This window comes from Chaetodon trifascialis, chromosome 2, assembly GCF_039877785.1.
Source record: "Chaetodon trifascialis isolate fChaTrf1 chromosome 2, fChaTrf1.hap1, whole genome shotgun sequence".
NCBI classification, from domain to species: Eukaryota; Metazoa; Chordata; class Actinopteri; order Chaetodontiformes; family Chaetodontidae; genus Chaetodon; species Chaetodon trifascialis.
The window spans coordinates 12,740,485-12,761,620 of NC_092057.1; the positions used below are offsets into that span (position 1 = coordinate 12,740,485).

At 41.6% G+C, this 21,136-nt stretch overlaps 1 protein-coding gene across 2 annotated transcripts in view; it reads right to left on the reverse strand.

The window, feature by feature from the left end:
* Nucleotides 1-1,794: 1,794 nt before the first annotated feature.
* ndst3 (N-deacetylase/N-sulfotransferase (heparan glucosaminyl) 3) overlaps nucleotides 1,795-21,136 on the reverse strand; it is a 40,494-nt gene continuing 21,152 nt past the window's right edge. Inside the window, exons 7-15 of one of the 2 annotated variants that reach the window (XM_070982962.1) lie at nucleotides 13,955-14,137; nucleotides 13,278-13,374; nucleotides 12,207-12,330; nucleotides 11,409-11,583; nucleotides 10,931-11,101; nucleotides 9,914-10,023; nucleotides 5,671-5,773; nucleotides 4,513-4,623; nucleotides 1,795-3,083 (exon numbers count right to left, since the gene is read on the reverse strand). In XM_070982962.1, the coding sequence (XP_070839063.1) occupies nucleotides 3,075-3,083; nucleotides 4,513-4,623; nucleotides 5,671-5,773; nucleotides 9,914-10,023; nucleotides 10,931-11,101; nucleotides 11,409-11,583; nucleotides 12,207-12,330; nucleotides 13,278-13,374; nucleotides 13,955-14,137 (1,083 nt within the window). In that variant the 3' untranslated portion in view covers nucleotides 1,795-3,074. The remainder of the gene's footprint in view (nucleotides 3,084-4,512; nucleotides 4,624-5,670; nucleotides 5,774-9,913; nucleotides 10,024-10,930; nucleotides 11,102-11,408; nucleotides 11,584-12,206; nucleotides 12,331-13,277; nucleotides 13,375-13,954; nucleotides 14,138-21,136) is intronic. The other variant, XM_070982953.1, reaches the window with a different exon arrangement.

Below are 21,136 nucleotides of genomic sequence, written 5' to 3' on the forward strand. Positions count from 1 at the left end.
TGCAGTGGCTGTAAATAAACTGCCCTTTTCATATCCTAATAACAAGCCTGTTCTTTTTCTGTCAACAATGACACAGTTCTGACTACACATGCTCCAAACTTTCACTTTATTCTTTGTGAGCCCATCTATTTAACCTAATGTATGCTGTAACAAACAAACAAACAAACAAACAAACAAACAAACAAACAAACAAACAAACAAACAAAAACATTGCAGCCATAATATCATATCCCCCTAACTGCTATTTTATATATATGCACACTTGAGACTTAATTAGTACACTGAATGCTTTCCTGCTATTACTCTGATGACTGCAATAAAGATCAATCATCTGTTATGGCTTGTAAATGAGCCATAATTGGAATACCTGAAATTATTTAATCATTAGTCAGTTCTGCCTCCTTACAAAAGGGCTTCTGCAGGGATGGAGCTACTTAAAGACAATGATTTATGGGAAGCTATATTGTATATTTCAGCTTTCATCCATATCTGCCAAAAAAGCATTCTGTGAGTGCAAAGAAATCGCTAAATGGTTCCTTAAAAAGAGTCAAATATGTATTTTTTCAGATTGTGTGCTCTCGCTCCAACGTTCACTCCTTCATTCCTGCCTTGTGGTCATACATAGATGTTTTTATTGATTTCTCATCCAGTACTGTCTTCCACTCTGATCTTCCAAACCTGTTTGGACTGTGGTGCTGTTTAGATGCCTGAGGCATAAATCCGATGGACTCCATGGCTAAATGTCATATCCTGCTGCTTGGGTAATGTCAGAGTCCTCCATCATATTCAAGGTTTATTGCAAATGTTCTACATTTTATGATCAGAGAAAAAAATGGCTTAACAGCAGATTGAAAATATGATCTCACCTAGGAATCTTTCACTGTAGTAAATCAACCCCCACACCCTCTAACACTGACTGATATGTATCTGATTACCATGTTGTGCCTTGAAGGATAGGTGCACGATTTTTCCATCTTAAAATGACATGCAGATGTCCATGTGAACACTGAAAAGGGTTCTGCTTGCTGTAATCATTCCTCTTATTCAATATAAGATCCTTTCCTAACACACTTTCAGTGTACTAGGGCCAAATCCACTGTCCTCGAAGGGCTCAGTCGTTCACAAGCAAGGATGGAGCCAGGTTCACCACTTTGTGAACACGTGATTGTATAAAGGATATCGTACTACTCTGGAAAACTTTATAAAACCGCTGTCAGTGAACACAGTTTGTTTGCAAATGATTGCAATGATTGTTTTTATTTGTGTTTTATGCAGCATCCAAACTTATTTAGATTCAGGGTTGTACGCGTTGTGGACTAATGCATCATGTGTCACAAGCATTAACACTGCAAGACTCTGAGATGATACATCATGGAATATCTTCACATACTCACATACCTCACCGTTACATCCATCATCATGTGGCCAAATTTAGGATGCAGAGCAAATAGGACATGGTGTGAATGTCTGCCTTGTCTTGACAAGTTTGTGTAACAGCATTGCCTGACTTACAAAAACAGGAATAGCAAAATACCTTGTTGTTTGAACTGAACGTTATTGTACACAAGGTCAGTTCATGGTGACTGATGCAGCACCTGACAGGCACAATTTCTTCAAATAGCTAACTGTCATGCTTGTCATTTTCACTTACCTTAGAGGACAAACAGCCTATTGTCAACTATTTAGGCCAAAGATCATGTGACTTCACAAGGGTGTGTATGTGTGCAGACGTGCCCCTGCACAATATGGTTCATCTGTGTTTCTTGAACAATGGAAAAAAAAAAAAAAACATCTCATGTTGTCATTCATATCCATTTCTTTAATTTTGGTTTCTGTGGTTGACATTTAGGGGGGGTTTTTTTGCATTCAAATTGAAGATCAACAACGTAGGCCACTGGTTTTAAAAAGGAAAAAAAAAAAGGCGGCTGAGACTCAAATGAGACGCTGACAAAACAGAAATTGCCTGCGGTTGCAATAGCTACTTAAAGGGTCTTAGAATTAAGTGTCATATCCATTAGCCTCATTTTGGTCAATTTCCCTACCACACACTCATGTCTCCTCAGTCCTGAGCAGTGAAATCATCAGCGCTCGTGCTCTGCTAAATGGACACGACGTTCTTCTGCATGACTTGTCACAGGAAAATAATGAGCAGGCGATGCATCTTGCTTCAGTGACTCATTTCCAGTCCATACTTTCCAGTGAAAGCCGCAAGTGACATCTCTAAGGGTGAACAAGGCTAGCACGTCTACCAGAAACTTGCTTCATTTGAACAAATTAACTCACAAAACAAAGAAAACCTAGCATGGAAAATAAAAGCCTGTCCCTCACCCTGAGTCTATGCACTCATCCTCCCTATTCAGTCTCATTGTGATTAAAAAAGACAAAAAAAAAAAACCCTCCCCCCAAAAAAGGAAGACAAAACCACATAGGGTGCATGTTTTTTTTTTTGTTTTTGATTTTTTAACATGGTACATGGAACAGAACTTAGTGCAAAGTCATCTCTATGGGAACCACGCACAGCTGACCAGCGCTGTTCTGGCATCTTAAATCAAAGGTGAAAATAAAACAATAACAGTAATAATAGTAGGAATAACCATTAAAGTCACTGCAGGTCTGCACGACAGTGTACCAGAGTTCAGAACAGGGTTTGAGAATCAAAGACTTGCCCAGTGCTCCTTGTCTCCCATAGTTCTCTGGTTCTTCCTTTTAGTCCCACTTTCTTCAGAGCTGTCTGAGTCACCTGAAACTGTCTTTCCATCCATCCATCCATCCATCCATCCATCCATCCATCCATCCATCCATCCATCCATCCATCCATCCATCCATCCATCCATCCGCTCATTCATCCATTCATCCTTTCAAGTGTTCAGTTTCAGCTCAACAAAGTTTCTTTGCGCTTTCATGACTCCTGCTCCCTTCAGCAGCGTCACAGCTTCTTGGTGAAACAAGGCGCCCAGTCCTTGCCTTCACCCTCACTAAAAGGACACAGACAGTGCATCTGAAGGTCAGGTGCTCTTGGTCACTTCCTGGTCTTTGACCCCTTGATCTTTAACCCCGGTTCATGGATGCAAAGGTTATCTAACCTTCAGAAAGTGGTAAACAGAGGGAGGGGGGTGGAGAGGTAAACAGAGAAGAGGGAAAGGAGAGAGGAGAAGTAATTTAATTCCATGTCGTTATTGATTGATATGCCAACCGTGAAAAAAGGCATAAAATGTGCTGTGATTGCTGTGAATGTTCTGGAAAACCTAAGCGGACTTGTCAGGTGGCTCCCTCTGATTCATAAACAGTGACAAATGAAGCACAAACAAATCCTCAGACAAAAAGGCAAACAATGTTGAGCTGCACTTACACTACAAAGCCTCATTTAAGTGCATGCTTTGAATACCGAGGCAGTATTAATCAAGGATTAGATCAAGTTCAAAAGACATTTTTTCTTAAAAGCCAGCAATATTTGTCCATTGATAAGCTATCCAAACATTTTGCTTTTGCTGCGTGCTTTGTATGGGTTCACTTCAAAAACATCTTCTATCAATCAGCTTCTTACTGTAAGCAGTGGGGTCCTACAGGAACACAACAATTTCTGTCAAAAAGTCGCAACAGCTTTGGGAACCATGGGAGATTCTGCATTTGTGTTTTTGAGTCTTCACTGGTTTGAAGCAGGAATCAAATCAAATAACCGTTAAAGGGTTGCATTCTTGTGTTGCTGGCGCTGTCGATCAAATCTGGGCTCAGTTTCATGAAGATCTGAACTAACTGTCAGACTTCAGATACATGTTTGTCACAGCCTCTGAACAAAGCCTCTGTTTTGTGTGTTTGCCCACCTGCAGGTAGGGATGGGCGGAGCCATCTAAGTTAATGTTTTGCACCTGTGCAGGCTGTGTTACCCTGACTTACAGAGTGCATCACATGTGTGGACTGCAGATTGATAATGCACAACAAAGGAACGGGATGTCATTCTTCTGGGACTGGGACATGACAGGTTTTGATTTTTTTTTTTTTACTCTGTCGGGATCTGAGATGGGGCGTGAATGAAAATCCACTCCTGTGTCACCCTCTGGTGACAATGTCTAATGTCATTTGATGCACAAAGCTGTCTTGTCCTTGACTGCTTTGAGTAAGACCAATTTGGAACAAATTCTGCTGCTAACTCATCAGTCAGGTTCAGGATGCTTTCCTGTCTTTATTGCATTACACTAATCTAAGAGCAAAGGTAAGACTGTCATAACACTGAAGACTGGTCTAAAATAGCTTTGCAACACCAACCTCTGCTCAAACCATACACACCTGATGGAGGAGATCAGATGGGTTTTTGAGAGTTAAATGTAATAACTAAGACTCTGGCTTAAATAGTTGCTTATGTGGTCTATAAATCTAATCTTGTAAAGAAAAACCATGTTTTCTGGGGCTTTAAGAACATTTTCTTTCAGCATACACTGATGCAAATCTCTCCAAACATTTCAACTTTAGTTACAAGCTAGTGAGATGAGTGTCATAGAGTTAAATGCCGCTGACCTTCTGAAGTTCCTCTCTTAGCCAGGAGGGAAGAGGCTGTCCGAGGCGATGCAGCAGCTTTGACAGCTCCACGTTGTGTTCCCTGTAGTACCTGGAGAGGTATGCATGAGCCTGAAGAGAGAAGAGGGGAAAAAATGGAATAAGTGGAAAGGTGAGAGCAAAATAGGTGAGCAGATGTAGATGGGAGAGTAAGGGAGATGGAATGAGGAAATAAAACAAATGGGGGAAGAATATAAGTTGGCGAGTCAGGATTCCATAAGTGGTAGATGGGGAAGACAGAAAGTATAGAAAAACATATGGAAATTGGCCGAAAAGTGTGCAGAAGCATGAGAAAGGAGGAGGAGGAGAGTGGAAAAGGTGTTCGAAAGTAAGAAAGACGGTATGGAAGCAGGAGGCAAACAAGATGTTGAGAGAGATTAATGATGTGCCACCATCTTTAGATTAGTTTATTTCTCCTCGGTAGGACTTTAGGGCCACTAAGTGCCGAGTGGTATGAACAGAGCAAAGAAAAGAGAGTTTGGAGAGGGTGAAAATCATATGAGGGATGCATGAGATCCATTATCCCTCTCTCTCCCGTGTGCATCCCTCATCTCCACCTCCCATGTCTGCCCTCCTTGGTGTTCCCTCCATCTCCTCACCTGTCCTCTCTTTCTGTCCCCTTGGTGGAAACTCAAATACAGTTTAATTACAGGTGACACTGAGGTGCAGCCATTAGCCATGCGTGATCACATGTGGGAAGACAAATTGTGTCCATGTGTGTCTTCGTGTGCCCGCAAATGTGTGATTCATTGTCTGCAGGTCTGGTCTCGCCTCTGTGGAATAAGTAGCCGGAACAGAGATTTATGGATTGGATTTTCTCCCTCTGCCTTCCTCTCTCCATCCTCCATCCTCTCCCTCATGGGTGTTGTGTCACTATTGAGTCCTCATAATTAGGTTGTAACTTTCTGGCTGGATCTGATTGGCTGACAGCTTCCACCCCAATGCTGGGTCCTGTGGGAAATTTTGCCACAGCGATGAAGGCCACAGTAGGCTGGCACTGTCAGTCAGGATGCTGATTTTTCTGTTTTATTTGTCTCTTTCTCTAACGTTTCATTAAACGCATTTATAATTGTGTCCTACTGAGCAGAAATCCATTTTAATTAGAACGCGTGAGTTTACCTCTGGCTCCATAGGAGGGTACTTTCTCCCTTTGCTTTTTCCCAAGCATTTTGTCTTTCCTCCCTCAAGGAGCTGGCACCAAAAGCCCTTCTGAGGGTCGAATCTGAGAGAAAAAAATCAAAGAGAGGTTACAAAAGAGAGAGAGACGAGAGATCTTAATAAAAATTAAAAAAAAAAGAAATGAAGTAGTATGTTCAGTATGGGTCCGAATATAAAGCAGTCTTTCTTCTGTAAAGAAACTGCAGTTGAAAAAGAGTCACACACACTCACAGACCAGATATAAATGTCACTTTGCATTCAGCACACTCTCTCTGTCTCTTTTGCTATCGGTGTCTGTCTCGTCTCGTCTCTCCGTGTCTCTATCGCCCTCCCTCCATGTCTCCCCTCTCTGTCTCTATCCTCCCTCTCAGTGCCAACACAATAATCCCGAGTACAGTTTATTGACTGGCTCCACTTGTCCACTTGTAACGAATTAATGTGTTACTAGTATTTTATGAGATGGTAAAATAGAGTTAGAAATATGCATAGGCTACAGTTTGTTTTCTTTACTCATTTCCATGCAAATCTAATTTAAGAATGTGACTACTTTACGTATTGGTTTGCCTTCATTGTGTGTAAAGACTCCCAGAGGCAACTGTACCAATACTAGTGTATTTTTATAATGTACTGGACAATATTTATTTAAGGTTTTTTATTTCTGAGCATCCAGTACAGTGCATGGAATTGGATTCTTTATGCCTCAACCTACCAGTGGATTAAAGTATATTTTTGTCTTTATACTAATACCACTTATTTTGCCCTCCAAGAGCTCCAGTGGCCCAAGAGGACACCGCCACTCCTGTTATCATTCATTTATTTAAATGTGACGATACATTTGAAAAAAAAAATAAAAAAATAAAAAAATAAATATGATATACACAGAATGTCGTCCTTGTTTCATCTTCAGATTTTGTAAAACATGAGCTCTCTTGTAATCACGACTCGCTCCAGACAAAGAAGCATGATGGAGGATTATCTGACTGCCATGGTTTACAGGTAAATACAGCAATCACAACATCGCTATCGGAAAAAGCAGACATCAGAAAACATGGCTCCCACAGAGGGATAATGGCAATGAGATCGGATAGATAACGTACAATCACTGGGGGGGATGTATGCACGTGCCTGAGACGAAACTGAAATTCATAACTGAATGTAGAAAACACAAAAATGTGATGGAGGAACATTTTAATACATTTAATGCCTCTGTTACGTTCCCATATTGGTCCTAGCAGCATATAATGTGACAAACTGTCACAGGCTTGGAGCAAAGGACACTCATAAATAGATGTGCTCATTGCCATGTGTATATGGAATATATGCACGAATAATTCAATTCAATTCATTTCAATTTTATTTGTATAGCGCCAAATCACAACAGAAGTTGTCTCAGGACACTTTCCATATAGAGCTGGTACAAACCAAGCTCTTTTATCTACAGAAAACCAACAATTCCCCCATGAGCAAGCACTTGGCGAGAGTGGCGAGGAAAAACTTCCTATACATATGAATGGATATAGATTTGGATGTATATTTCATTATACATATGTGCATGTGTATACAGTATGTATGGGACTGCCTGCATGTACTCTTTGACTGTAAGTATATTTACTGCATATATAATATATATATATAATATATTTTAATAATTTTGCTATGCATGCATTTATGTATAGATTCATGCACCTTGCTTTTGCAGTATAGTCGTACAAACTACAGTTGAAGAAGAGGCAAAAAGATATATGTTTTTGCTAACTGCTATTTGGCAGTCAGAGTATCAGGTCTAATGTGGGTGTGACTGAAAGATGCAAATGTTGTTCTTTATCTGCATGCATCAGTGGGTGAATAAAAGAGAAAAACGAGTTAAGTGGTTCTCCTTCAGTTTTCCTCTGACAGGACAGGAGGAAGAAAGGAGAGGAGGGATTAAATAAATAGGCTGCAGTGTTGAGGATCTGTCAGACCGCTGCCATGTCAAAAGAATGAGAAGGAGAAAAGAAAGATTAGGCTTTTGTGTAACTTGGTCTTCACCCAACACACACACACACACACACACACACACACACGCTTCTGTCCTTGTGAGGACACTCATTGACATAATGTATTCCCTTGCCCCTTACCCTAACTTTAACCATCACAAGTAGATGCTTAAGCCCAGCTCTTACCCTCACCTTAAATCTAACCCTGACTCTAACCTAACCCTTTAAAACTCAAATTGGTTCTCACAAAGATACCTATACAAGTACGTGCACGCGCACTAACACACCGCCTTATTATTCTGTCAAAATGCATCTTGTCGCAAAATATTTGTATGCATGCGGGCTTGTGATTCAAGACAGAGGCACTCTCTGTCCCAATCTGAGCTACAAATTCTAGATGTCCCTGTCTGGAGATTTGAGGGCTCGCAGGCAGATTGCATTCTGATGAGTGGTGCTTGAGAAATAAACATTTTACCACTCCTCCCAAACTCACATCCAAAAATCTTCAATGGCGAATGAGTTGAAACAGAGCGTCAGGAGGCCAAAGCTAATTCTCTTGAGTTGCTGAGTATTTTGTTGACACACATATTTTAGGCATCCCTTCCAACATGCTGCACGTATTAATAACACGACTGTACAGTATATCTGTATTACAGACAAAACACTTGATGCTGTCTTTGAGGTTTTTTTTATAATTAATGACTGACAATGTGCCTCAGGATGATCAATACAGTTACAGCTACATGAGAAAGCTTAAAGGAACTGTATTTCCACATGACTCCTTAATGTACATTAGTTTGCCAACAGTGTGCTGAATTTGCCATCACTTGCCCAGTTGAACCCTTATTTTCCTTTTTTGCTCATGCCTTTTTTTCAGTTAACAGAAGTCGCAATAGTTATTTATCTCGGTTACTAGCAATGGTCTCTATGCTGTTTTAGTTCCATTGGATTGGCATTGTGCAATGCACAAATCTTTTTCCAACTTTTATTTATTCAGGCAGGCAGCACCACAGACAGCCAGGCAGTGTAAGTGAGACAGTCAACGCTCTGTTGGGATTTGATCCCAGGCCAGCAGCTCAGGGGGCTTCACCACTTGACTGTCTTTTGGCAAGAGTAAGCATCAAATTGTTACTGCAAAAACAAATTCATGTGTTTATTATGCAAAACAAATATTATTCAAGAACTTATAAATATATCATACAAGCAATGTTGTCATTCCTGTTACATGCTCCATTCCTTGGCAGTAAGGAATTACTGATTTTCACTACTTTGTTTTATTAATTTGACATTATACTAAGAATTTCTGCCATCTCCTTGGGGTGGAAATTCCCTTATTTCCTGCGAGAAGCCTTTCTATAAAAGATGATAGGACAAAGTCTGTACTATTTAATAATGAATAAGAAGAGGTTTACAGAGCAGTCAGATGTACAGCGTGAACCAAGTTTCAGCTGAAAGGACAGAGCTCGTACACCAGAGTTTGATATTAGAGGTCTGACCCTGAACACGGTTCAAGACTGGTATTTTAACCTGTCTTGTGTGAATTTTACTTTCAGTTTGACGGGACGCCAAGCTGTGGGGAGAAATTTTGTCCATGGTTAAATGATATGAAGGCACACAAGGTGGTTGCCTCCTCGACGTGAAATATTTGGTCAGATTAAACAGGAATGAATGCACAATAGATGGAGCATAAGGTCATTTCAGGTCAAATGTAAAAGTTAAATACAGTTATATGTTAAATTAACATTACAGTCCTCTATACTTAATTGTGACAAATTTGAAGTGACATGAATGCCTCCACCCTTTCTTCACTGCAGTTTGTCTGTCTCCTGTTCGTTTTGTATCCATATCGTCTTTGTTGTGACCACGTACATTTTTCTTTCTTTCCTTCAAATACTGACAAACCTTCATCTGTGCGGTGTGTAATGGCTCAAAGCAAGGAGTGAACTGACCATCTGCTATTGGCTGATCTTTGGTGCCAAGTGATGTCACTGTCGTATTTTTCAGACAATGACTCCACCTGGCACCAAAGACAGGCAAAGAGGAGCTGGTCAGTTTAGTACCCTGCTGTTCGCCAGTAGATGTCAGGCTTCACACAGATTTGGATTTGGAGCGTCATTTCAGCTTGAATCTGTGCTATCGTTTCTATCACAGTGCACACCGGGTGAAAGGTGGGCCTTACCTGAGGATGCCAGGGAAGAGATTAAAGAGAGAAAGCAAGAGAGACTTACGTGAGGGCCTGGGAGTAGTTGAAGTGAGGAGTGACTCCCAGGAACTTCTGGACTTCATCCATCACAGCTGCAGGGTCAGTTCTCAGCTGATGGCCATCTATGATCATCAGCTACACACAGATACATTCATACTGTAACACTGGCTGCTATCACATGGCTAGTTAGCACATTCCAACTAATTTAGAGAGTGGGTAAAAGTAAAAGTGCAGGGGCGGCTTCTTTAGTGCAACATGATCCACTTTAATAACAGCCATAAAAGTCTGCAAACAGAACTCTGACAGCAGATGTCATATATCACTTCACTCCTTTTCTACTTCCTGTAGGCAGTGTAGTGTTATTGTACGTAGTTCACAACAAAAATAGACATTTTAATGTTGAATCTTAAAGATTTTAATATAAACAAATGTCTGTTAAGTCACTATCACTGAATGAGTGATTGAATAAAAAGCCCACTGATGAAAGTATTGCAGTATTTATATATTTGTAGTATTGCAAACTGGTATTATGAAAATACTTTAAGTTGCTGCTAATTTTTCTCCATTTTTTGACAGCGGATCATTTTTAAATATTGCAGTCATGGAACAAGAAGGAGCAGCCACAGTGAGCTACAGGCGACAGGCAGCGCACCTCCAACTTCTGAGCGAGCTAACCAGCTCCTGTCACCGTGCCCTGCTGTCTGCAGACTCATGCCATGTGCAGCATAAAATCAGATCATGGCTGCTCACAGAATGATAAAAAAAGAGCAATTATTGCTCAAGTTCTTTATTAATGCAACAATAGTTTGTTTTGCTGCCCCCTGACTTCTGTGGTTTAACCGCACTTGCTGTTACCACCAGTAATCAACCAGGACTGAAATCTTCTTACTTACTATTCATTCAATTATGAACATGATCACCATAAATATCAGTAAAGGCTCAAAAACTTTCTTCAAAAGTTGAGAGCAGTGAATCTCATCTTGGTGTGTTTGGTATTACTGTGCACTGGAGTGAAGCTGTCTGTATCTGTGTCTGTGCCTACCTGGTTAGCAGGGTAGTAAGTGAGCCACCTCTCCAGGTGTGTGGAGTAGAGACCGGGGATGAGGCAGCGGCTCTGGAGGGAGCGGAGCTCGGCTGGTGCTCCCGGTCTTGCACTGATGACATCATAGAAGGTGAACTGCAGGGCTGCGTGGTCCTCGTGAGCTCTTTGATGCTGCGAAGGACAATGACATAACATTTGAGCGGGCACGTTGTTGACATTCATGTCTCATTAATCAAACAGACTTAGAGATGATTTCAGTATCTCGTGACATTTCCCACATTGAGATGTATAGATGAAGCAGGCTCATTAACTCCACGCTCGCAGAGAGAAATCAGACTCTGCACACATTCTTGGATATGGAAACTAATTAAAATCAATACAGAGATGAAGCACGACATGAGGCAGGCAGCTGTACAGGGTTAAAATTAATACATGTGCAGTCAGTGGCATCTACTACATGCTGTGTTTGTGTATGTACCTGATACCAGCTGTAGGCCCTGTCGGATGGGTTGATGAGCAGGGTGATGATCTTGGCCTTGGGCAGCAGCGCAGCAGCTCGTCGCGGGGACTCCTCCGAGGGGAAGTAGTTAGCGCTCTTCTCAAACAGGAAGTCCGTGGTAACATTAGAGGGCATGGGGAAAAACTCCATGTACCTGAGGCAACAGAAACACACAAAAGTGAGAAGAAATACAAGTACACACACTCATGATACACACCCCCTGCCACAGCATTACTGTGAACTCAGTCACCACGAGCGCACGCTGCTAAACTCTCACACATACTTCAAAGTCAGATACAAGTTTTAAAGTCACCAAGTGAGGGCACTAATCTGTGCATAGACAATGAGCCCAAAATAAACTTGATGATATAATTTGAACAGTGTTTCATGAGGAATTTTCAGCGTTAAGTCCTTTCTGGATGACTTCCGAGACTCCACCAGCTGTGTCTCTGTCACTTAAGTAACCCATTTATGGGTCAATTTAGAAAGCCATATGCCTGTTGGCTTATGTTTGCAGGCTTAAAAGATCATTTTAAAGACGTTGTTGAACTGTTTTGAACCGCTTAATGTATTGTTAAAGTCGTCAAGACGCATTACAGTCTGTAACAACTTTGCAAAATGAAAAAGACTTGTTTGTAATCTTTCATTTGACCTTATATTCAGGCTAATGAAAAGGCATGGAGAGAGAAAGAAAGATAGGCAAGAGATTGTGAGTGTGTTTGTGTTTGTGTATGTGTATGTGTATGTGTGTGTGTGTGTGTTTGTACATGTTCTCACCAGTCAATCCCTTTGTGGTAGTTATTGGTGTTGAAGAACTGGACCTCCTCATAAGTCTTTGGACTGGGGAAGTTACTGGAGATGGAGGGATGCATGAGTAGGAAGAGATAAAGTGCTGTCGTTCCTGGAAGAAAGGGCATAATTCATAACTGGCTCGTTAATTCAGCTCAGTAGAGAGTATTGTGTGTGTGTGTGTGTGTGTGTGTGTGTGTGTGTGTGTGTGTGTGTGTGTGTGTGTGTGTGTGTGTGTGTGTGTGTGTGTGTGTGCGTGCGTGTGTGTGCGTGTGTGTGGATGTGTCAGTATGTGTGAGAGCTGTCATCTACTGATCCATACTGGATGATTTTTCTCTCCCCAAGATTTATATCTTGCTGAGAATACACTATATGTGTGTGTGAGTGTGTCTGCAGAGATCGCAGGCCTTCCCATCAAATGATTCAAAGCCATTTGACACCAATCAGCACTGGGGCTCTGGTCGTGCCCTCTGTCTCACCCACAGCAGCTCTCTTTTCGCCCTGTTCCACTCAGACTTGCGCCCACACATCCAGCTACCCCCTCTCCCTGTTTCCTATTTGCTCTCTGACATGTGAGGTATACCCTGCAATAAAATAAATACAATTTATTGTTGTCGGGCTGCCAGTGTTGCCATAGTGACCTCTTCTCCCATTTAGAAAATTATCACCTAGTTAATTAGCAGCATTGCGGGACTTCCTCACCTCTAACAACAAACACCAGCAATTAAAACTCCTGAAATCGCACAGAGGCCACATCATGAATTGCAGATTTTTAATAATGTCCTTTTCTTTTTGTCTCTGTGCAAAAGACCAAGTATGAAAAAGAAAAAAGTAGAGGGTGGTAGCTCAGTACTGTATCTTAATGCATCTAAAGTAGATAGTATGTGGGTGGAAGAAAGGAGGTAAGAGCTTCCTCCTTTGTCTCCCTCTGACAGGACCAAAGGAGTGAGGGGGATTAAATGAATGAGCTCTGATGTTGAGGATCTCGACACCTGGGCACACAGAGGGAGTCTCTTTGTTGCATGTGCATGTCTGAGTGTGCATTTGCGTGCAGCTTACCTGTTTTCTGCGGCCCTATGACCATGAACTTGGGTAATCTGTCGCAGGTTTTCTCTTTAGACCAGATGTCTTTGTGCCGCTTGTCATCGCACGGATTCTACAGAGGCACAGATAAAGGATTAGAGGTAAAAGTAATTACTGTATATTGCATACAAAAGCATGCATGCCTATATATCCAGTGCACGCAGGATTTGCTACATGGAATGAAATTATTCTTATTGAGCCATGCATACAACTATTAACAGCCTACAGCGGCTTACGAGACACCACAAAATCTTATAAGCCTGAACAAGAGCGCTGCATATACATTTTGAAAAATGGTATAAAAAAAGTCAAAAAATGGAAAATCAAGTTACAATCTAATCCTCAGACCTTTATTGTCTCCAACTAAATTCATAAATCAATGGCAAGAATAAGTACAATAATAAATCAGAGTAAATACTCAGTCCATCTTGCTTTCTTTTCCAGGCTTTTGAGACAAAGTTAGCATTGCGAAAGAGGAACTCTCATGAAATCATCATAATTCAAATGGCACTCAGTTTCAGCACAGCTCACACAATCTGTTTTCATCCTGAATAATTTAGAATCTGCACATTAACAAGATCACATTACACCTAAAAACACGATAAAAACGCACACAAGCCCGTACATGTGAGCAAATACCCACACATACACACCTGCCAGAGTGGGTTCCTTTGTTCAGGGAAAAGCTGGAAGTACTTGTGTGCGAGCTGCAGCGGCGGGAGTGTGTGGAGTTTCAGGTTTGTCCACGAGCGAAGGAAGGAGGCCAGGTGGACGAAGGTGTAAAGACCAAGTCGATCGTTGCCATAGTTAGACAGGTGGGTCATGAATATACTGATCTAAGTTGGAGAAAAACAGATGAGAGAGAGTAGGGGGTAGAGAGAAAAGGGGAGAGGAAATATATACTTATTGTGTTCTGCAAAATTGTGATAAAGTCAAAATCTCATTTCCCAAGTTCCCGTTTGAGAAAAACTGAGGCAGTGCAGTAAATCTAATTACTGTTGTTGTGACTGCAGTGGAAAGCAAACAGATTATTTCTCAGTATGTGATGGTTTTAAAGTCAGTAACAGAGCAGCTGTCCACCGGGTATCAATATTTGCCATCACTTTGCAAAGTGACACACTCACTTTTGTTATGTAAGATTAAACATTAACTTTCAGCACAATACAGTCTCAAGTATAAAGAGCGAAGCAGACAAACTGGAACGGATGTATTCACCTCTCCTGATAGATAAAGCTGAGGAGGCAGCACAATACTCCTCACAGCTACTGGCTGATACGAGGTGCAGCTACACACCGCAAAGTGTTTCAGAGTGTGTCGGGTGTGTGTTCATGACGGTTAATGTGTGTGAGGGAGAAGGAGAGGCTCAGAGGGAATGAAGGAGCGATAGTGTGTTGGTCCAGGCTATCTGTCCATGCCTCAGTGCTTTTATAGGCTGATCAAAGAGACAAGCTAAGATAGCTGCTACAGACAAACGTGCGCACGCGCGCACACACACACACACACACACACATGCACACACACACGCTTCTTTTGTGATTGGAGGGAGCTTGGGAACGTGAAGTGTCTGGATGAAACGGTAACATCAGCCATTAAGATATGAATTATTTGGTGGATGTGAGCATGTGTGTGTCTGCCTGTGTGCATGGATGACTGTGTGTCAGGATATTTGAGAGTATGCCTGTGAATGTGAACACACACAGACACAGAGAGACCCACACAGGCACACACGGTGAATTTCCTGGTGACAGAGGACTGTCCAAGCTCCTCTTTAACGCTGAAGGTTGCCGTAGATACAAAGCGACAAAGTGTCCGGGTTTGATGGATCAGCGTCCGGCCGACCTGGAAAGCTGTTCAGAATACTGATCGCCCCCGAATACTGATGGGAGGGCTGTGTGTGTGTGTGTGCGCGTGTGTGTGTGTGAGAGAGAGACACTGTGGGAGGGAGAAAGAGGAACCAGACATATGTGTGGCAAGTGTGTGTTTTGTGACAGAACACAACAGAGAAAGAAGAGAGAGGAGCAAGGGTGTGCATGTCAGTCATTTTTTATATGTGTGTGTGTGTGGATCTGAATAATTGTTTACGCATTTGTGCATTTGCCAGCACAATTTTGTGCATCTGCCTCCCCCTTCTTATCTTGTGTTCACCCTAAGCACACCAGCAGTGCACCATCCAGCCTCGCTTACTTCATATCAATCTAGTAGATGTTTGAGCAACAATGTGGAACACCTGTCAAGGCATCACCAGGCGCTCAAGCAGGAACAACAGAAACACAAGCCAGCGAGAAATGTGCTTGCTCCTCCTCTCCAATGACTTGTAATGTCAAAAATGCCAAAACCTCTCTCTTCAGTGCATGAATGGAGAGCTCGAAGCACTACTCTTAGAATAAATGTATGAAATTAAATTCAACACTGTGTCATCTATTCACGTTTGGGATTGAGAGGGAATATTTCCCACGGCATGCTGGTGTAGTTGAGGTTGGGGGAGGGGGAAGAGCATGATAGGTTTATTATAAAATGAAAAGGTTTTGGACTGATATGCAGTGAATGCAGACAAATCTAAAGGGAGTAAATAAGATGCTATAAACCATTTCAAAGTCTCCCACCTCTCCCTTTTTGTGTTGTTTTGTGCTTTTTTTTTCCCGAAAGCGGGCAAGGTGATCAAAAAGTGATTTATGTTGCCTTCAAACCACCCAATACCCTGTGATGTCTGACTCAGGCTGTGAGGGGACGTGGTGTACTGTATGTGTGTGTGTGTGCGCGTGTGGTTTGTGTGTCCATGAAAGACAGAAGGGGGAGAATGAGTGTTATTGAACATGGAAACATTCATTACGGAGCTTAAGCACTGGCTGCCAAATTTAACAAAGGGGGAGAGAAGAAGATGATTTTCCTTGTAATTGGAGAACTGTAGACAAAATAGGGAAAAAAAAGTACAGAGAGGTGTGTGTGTGTGTGGGGAGACAGTGACAGTAACCTTGGCAGGTGAGTCTGAATTAAAAAACAAAATACCGAAAAGCCACTAGAGAGAGTGTTAATCTCCCGACACAGTGCAAGCGCCCTTCTGGTGGAAGAACTCACAGTGGCTAAGAATTCAATTAACTGAACCATATAAACCTTTTCTCTGCATCTGGTGCCACGTCTCATTTCCTGAATATTGGATTGCTTTGAGTCCCCTACGAGCCTTTAATAAAGAATACTGTGCTAATAATTTAACACCAGAATTGGGCTCAAATCATACTTGGAAGTCGGCTGGAAGCGAAGTGTAAAAATGAAAGACATAAACTCAACCCCGCAGCCAATCCCTCTTTTAATCTCTGCCCCGTGTCTTTTCTTCTCGTGCCTCCTATGCAGCTTAATTTCCTCCCTCGCCTCGCATCCTTTTTAACGTTTTGCTCTCGCTCGCTTGTCAGCTCCACAAAGTGACTTTTGTTGGGTTTTTTTTCTTTCTTTTTTTTTTTTATCTCCGATCACATGCTGACCTAGATGCTCTGATGAAGCATGTCAGTCCAACATGGGAGCGATGTTCTTCAAAATCCATGCACACATGAACACACACAGGCACATAAAACACTCGCGTACATGCACAAATTCCATGTCCTGGAAGATTAAGAGAGCCACCAGTCATGTATTTGAGTTTGTGACATGTTCCAATCCCCTCTAACATGATTGCATTTTTGAAGAAATTACTTATTTTACTGGCCTTTGGTTCAGGATGGATTTTTTCCACTTTAGTGTCTGTCCATCTATCCATTCATCCATCTATCTATCTATTTCCCTCTACACTCCCTCACTCCTTGTCTGTCTCTGCCCTATCTGCTGCCTTCTCTCTCCTTCAGTGTGTAGCTGTAGCAGTGTATTTCCCATTACAGACCACTTAGTTCCACATACATTTCTCCCTGATTGAATTGTTATTGCTGCTAAAAAGAAGCCTACCCCCTCCCGTTTCATTCTCTCTCTCCTTCACCGTCCTCCTCCTCTCTCCCCTCCTTCCTCTTGCTGTGTTCCTCTCTCTCTTTCCCAGAGTCCATCGTGCTGTCTCTGTCTCATCAGTGGATAATTGAAAGCTGAACGTCAATACAGCAAATGATTTCAATTCAATTTATTCTGCCTGCTCCAGTCAACATCTTCTCTCCATTCTGCTGTTTTCACTGCTATGCTCTCACTTTGTAATTTCTTCTCCTGTTTGGATTGAAGCTTATTGTGTGTGTGCACTTGTGTGTGACTGAGAGAAAGTGTGTGTGTGTGTATGTGTGTGTGTGTGTGTGTGTGTGTGTGTGTGTGTGTGTGTGTTTGTCTGAAAGGCTGTATGTGCTGATGAGCTGCCAAAGCCTTCAGTAGCAATCAGCAGGACTCCCAAGATATAGAAGGTAGGAGTGGAAATGAGAAAAAAAAAAAGTGTGGAAAGATTTGCACATGTGACCAAAGTCAACATGAACAGTTTGAAAAGAAGAAGAGAAGGAAGAAGTGAAGGCCACCAGAGCCTTGGACAGAAGAGGAAAGGTGAGGGATGGGAGGGTGAGTAACAGTCGGCTGGGAGATGAGGCAGATTGTGCTGATATTTGGTGTTTGGCTAATAAGCTTAGTGGCAGAACTAAGCGCTAAATGTCAGACCTGATATATGTCTACAGCTCTGCTTATGTCAGCAAGACACACATTTATGCAAACATACACATGCACACGCACACATACACAGATAGTTGGATGCTGAGGCACTAACATATGCACTAGTGTGTGTGTTTGTATGTATTTGTGTGTGTGTGTGTGTGTGCCTGTATGTGCAGCACTTCCTCTCTGTATGTGTCTGGATTCACAAGTGACACAAGGTGCCGTGACCTGAAAATTAAATCTCAATCTGTCTGCCACCTTCTCACCCTGCTCCCTCCCCGTCTCCTCTTCTCCGCCATCTCTCTCTCCTCCCTCTCTCTCACCATCTCTCTGGCCATTTATATTGGGGAATGACTTGTGCCCTATTGGCTGTTTGCAGAGTCTAGGTCGTCCAATCGATTGTCGAGCTTATGTGAGACGGAGAGCTCAATGATCGTTGGTGCAGCCCGGAATGATGCAAAAGTAGCCAAACGCACACAGACACATGCACGCGCACACACACACACACACACACACACACATATAGTAGATGCGCATGCACACTCAGTGGTGAACTGCTACCACAGGCCAAATGTGATTTAAAGTCATTGAATGGGAAGTGACAATGTTACCAATGCGCAGATCATCAAACAATAGGAAACCCCTGGGGGACTAAAGCAGAGAGCTACAGAACATTATTGATTACAGAGCACACACTAATGAAAGCTTTTGCGTCTGCAAATGGAAACATAGCAGGCAGAAGTGAAAATGAATCATCAGTCTGTATGTATACGTGAGCGTGAGCGTGTGCGTATGTGTGTGTGTGCACGTTCATCACGACAGATAGCTCTCATTTAGATAAACATTCAAATGTTTTTATGTTTAATGGCTCTCTTTATTGAGAGACGCAATTAGAGGAGAGTTTCATCTCTTATTACACTGGTGAAGAAAGGGAGGCGGTCAGAGAGGAAGACAAAAGATTGTGGAAATAGAGGAAAAAATGTAATTAGCCTCTGCATGTTTCTGTCTGTCAAGAAGAAATTCAAACCCTTAACTGTGTGACAGAGCCAGAAGGGTGTGTGTGTGTGTGTGTGTGTGTGTGTGTGTGTGTGTGTGTGTGTGTGTGTGTGTGTGTGTGTGTGTGTGTGAAAGAGCGTGCAGAGGCATCCCTCTTTGTTTGTGAGCTCATGCTGAGATGACATCACTGGTGATGAGAGCAAAACTTTGTCAGGTCCTTTGTCCTTTGAGCAGCTATCAACAGTCACAGCCACACAAAAGTAACACACAAACACACGCGTACAAACAAACACGCACACACTCATGCTAATTAAATTATCTGTAGAAATGTTTCTGGCACTAATCACCACCTCAAGAACACACTGCTCAGTCACAACAAAAATACGACATTATAATGTAACAAAAGCTGAAATTGGATAACATGTTTTGATGGAGGAGAACTTATGAAGTATGTTATTATGGAAAATAAAGTGAAAACCACAAAAAACAAAAAAAGAACAGGCTGCTTCAACCCAAGCCCAGCGTACAGTTAGGAAACTGAGGCATGATGTAATATATGTTTTCGTTAATGTAATTTGGGTATAAAATGTATTGCAAAAAAAAAATCTTATTATTGCAAAGCAATGTTTTTACACAAAAATTTGCTTGTGCTTTCAAACCAATTTAATTTACTGTAATGCTGTTTAACAAATTGAAGAACTTCTTCCTCTGATGTTCTTTCTATAGTATTTCTCTGATGTTGCTAATGTTTTAATTGGATTTTGTCACCCACCTAAACACTAGTTTAAAAAAACAGTTTATCCTTATTGTTATAAAATCTTATTTTAGCGTATTATACTATTATAATGAGCACCACAATAGCAGCACTTAAAACCACAACATACCAGGTTGTAGATATACCAGGACTATAATTAGTACCACCACCTTAATCATGTGAGAGAGGAGTTACTGCATCATAATTACTGTAATGTGTTTGGCTTTCTAAACAAATTAATGTAAACTGTTATTTTAAGTGCTACCGCTTGGTTGAACTAGCCAACGCTGAAATATCCTGACTTCATATACTTGACATGTGTAGCAATAACAGCAACTTCGTATTCTCAAGTGGTACTTCCTTGGTCAGGTATTGGGCTGTGTTTATGCATCTGCAAACTGCTAAAAATCAGGCAGAAACTGAATAAATAAGCATTGGTTCCCTCATTGCATTTAGAGCAGGATGGGGAATCTGAGGAAACAACAGTGTGTTTCGTACATGGAGCCTTTGGGTAATTCTCCATTGGTGTCATTTGGTGCCTTGGCTTTATGGAGCAGCAGTGTTTACTCTGGAGGCACTCAGTCCGGCCGTCATGGAAGAAGCACCTCTTAGGGTCCTTTCAGATGATTTCAGGCACCAAAAGGCAGCCTGCAACCACTGTGCGAGTGTATGTACAGGGCAAGTTTAAAAGAGGGAGGTGGATTTATGTAAAATTTATAAGAGCAAGTCCATGATGTTAATTCTGTCCAAACTGGCTATGTCAGTAATTTTTATGGACTGCATGCTTCAATGCTTGTAAAGGTACTGGAATCTTTTAATGTATCTCCTTTTAAATTGCCAGTAAAAAGAAGAAGAAAAAAACCCTTCATGTTATAGTGGCCTGCTGGAATTGAAAATCTTGGCATTTCCTTTTTACAAGGCACTCTAGGAAGTCATTACTTGTGTTACCTTCAACCCAAAGATAAAATATAGAACTACCTTTCTTCCTCAACAGTACATGTGTTTGTTCAGCCATGTTAGCTTGTGCTCCCCCTGCAAGCCAAATACGCAGTTTTGCAGAAGGCTACATAAGTATTAGTCCCTATCACCTTTCATTCAGTGAAGTGAATAATGAAATGAATGTTCAAAATGGCTGGGAGAAGGACTTTTTAAGCACAGTTGACTCTTTGTCTGGTTCATTTTCTCCACTGACTCCTGGCTGTAACAACACATTACAAGCAGTTCACCTCCCCATTTATACCTCTCTTTGATAGAAAAAGGTAAATTACACTCCCTGTAGTTTTCACTCCAAACCAGCCACCTCGGTCTTTGTCTATTATTAGAAACCCATTGTCTATGCTAGGGGAAATGTAAAACACTTCACTTGATGTATAACAAAGGACCTTTTTTTCCAGGAAGGTGCTACCTGATACAGAGAAGTTAGGAACAGAAAATGAAACAATTAAAAGAGTTCTTTTGAACTGCATATAAATTGGTTTTGTTA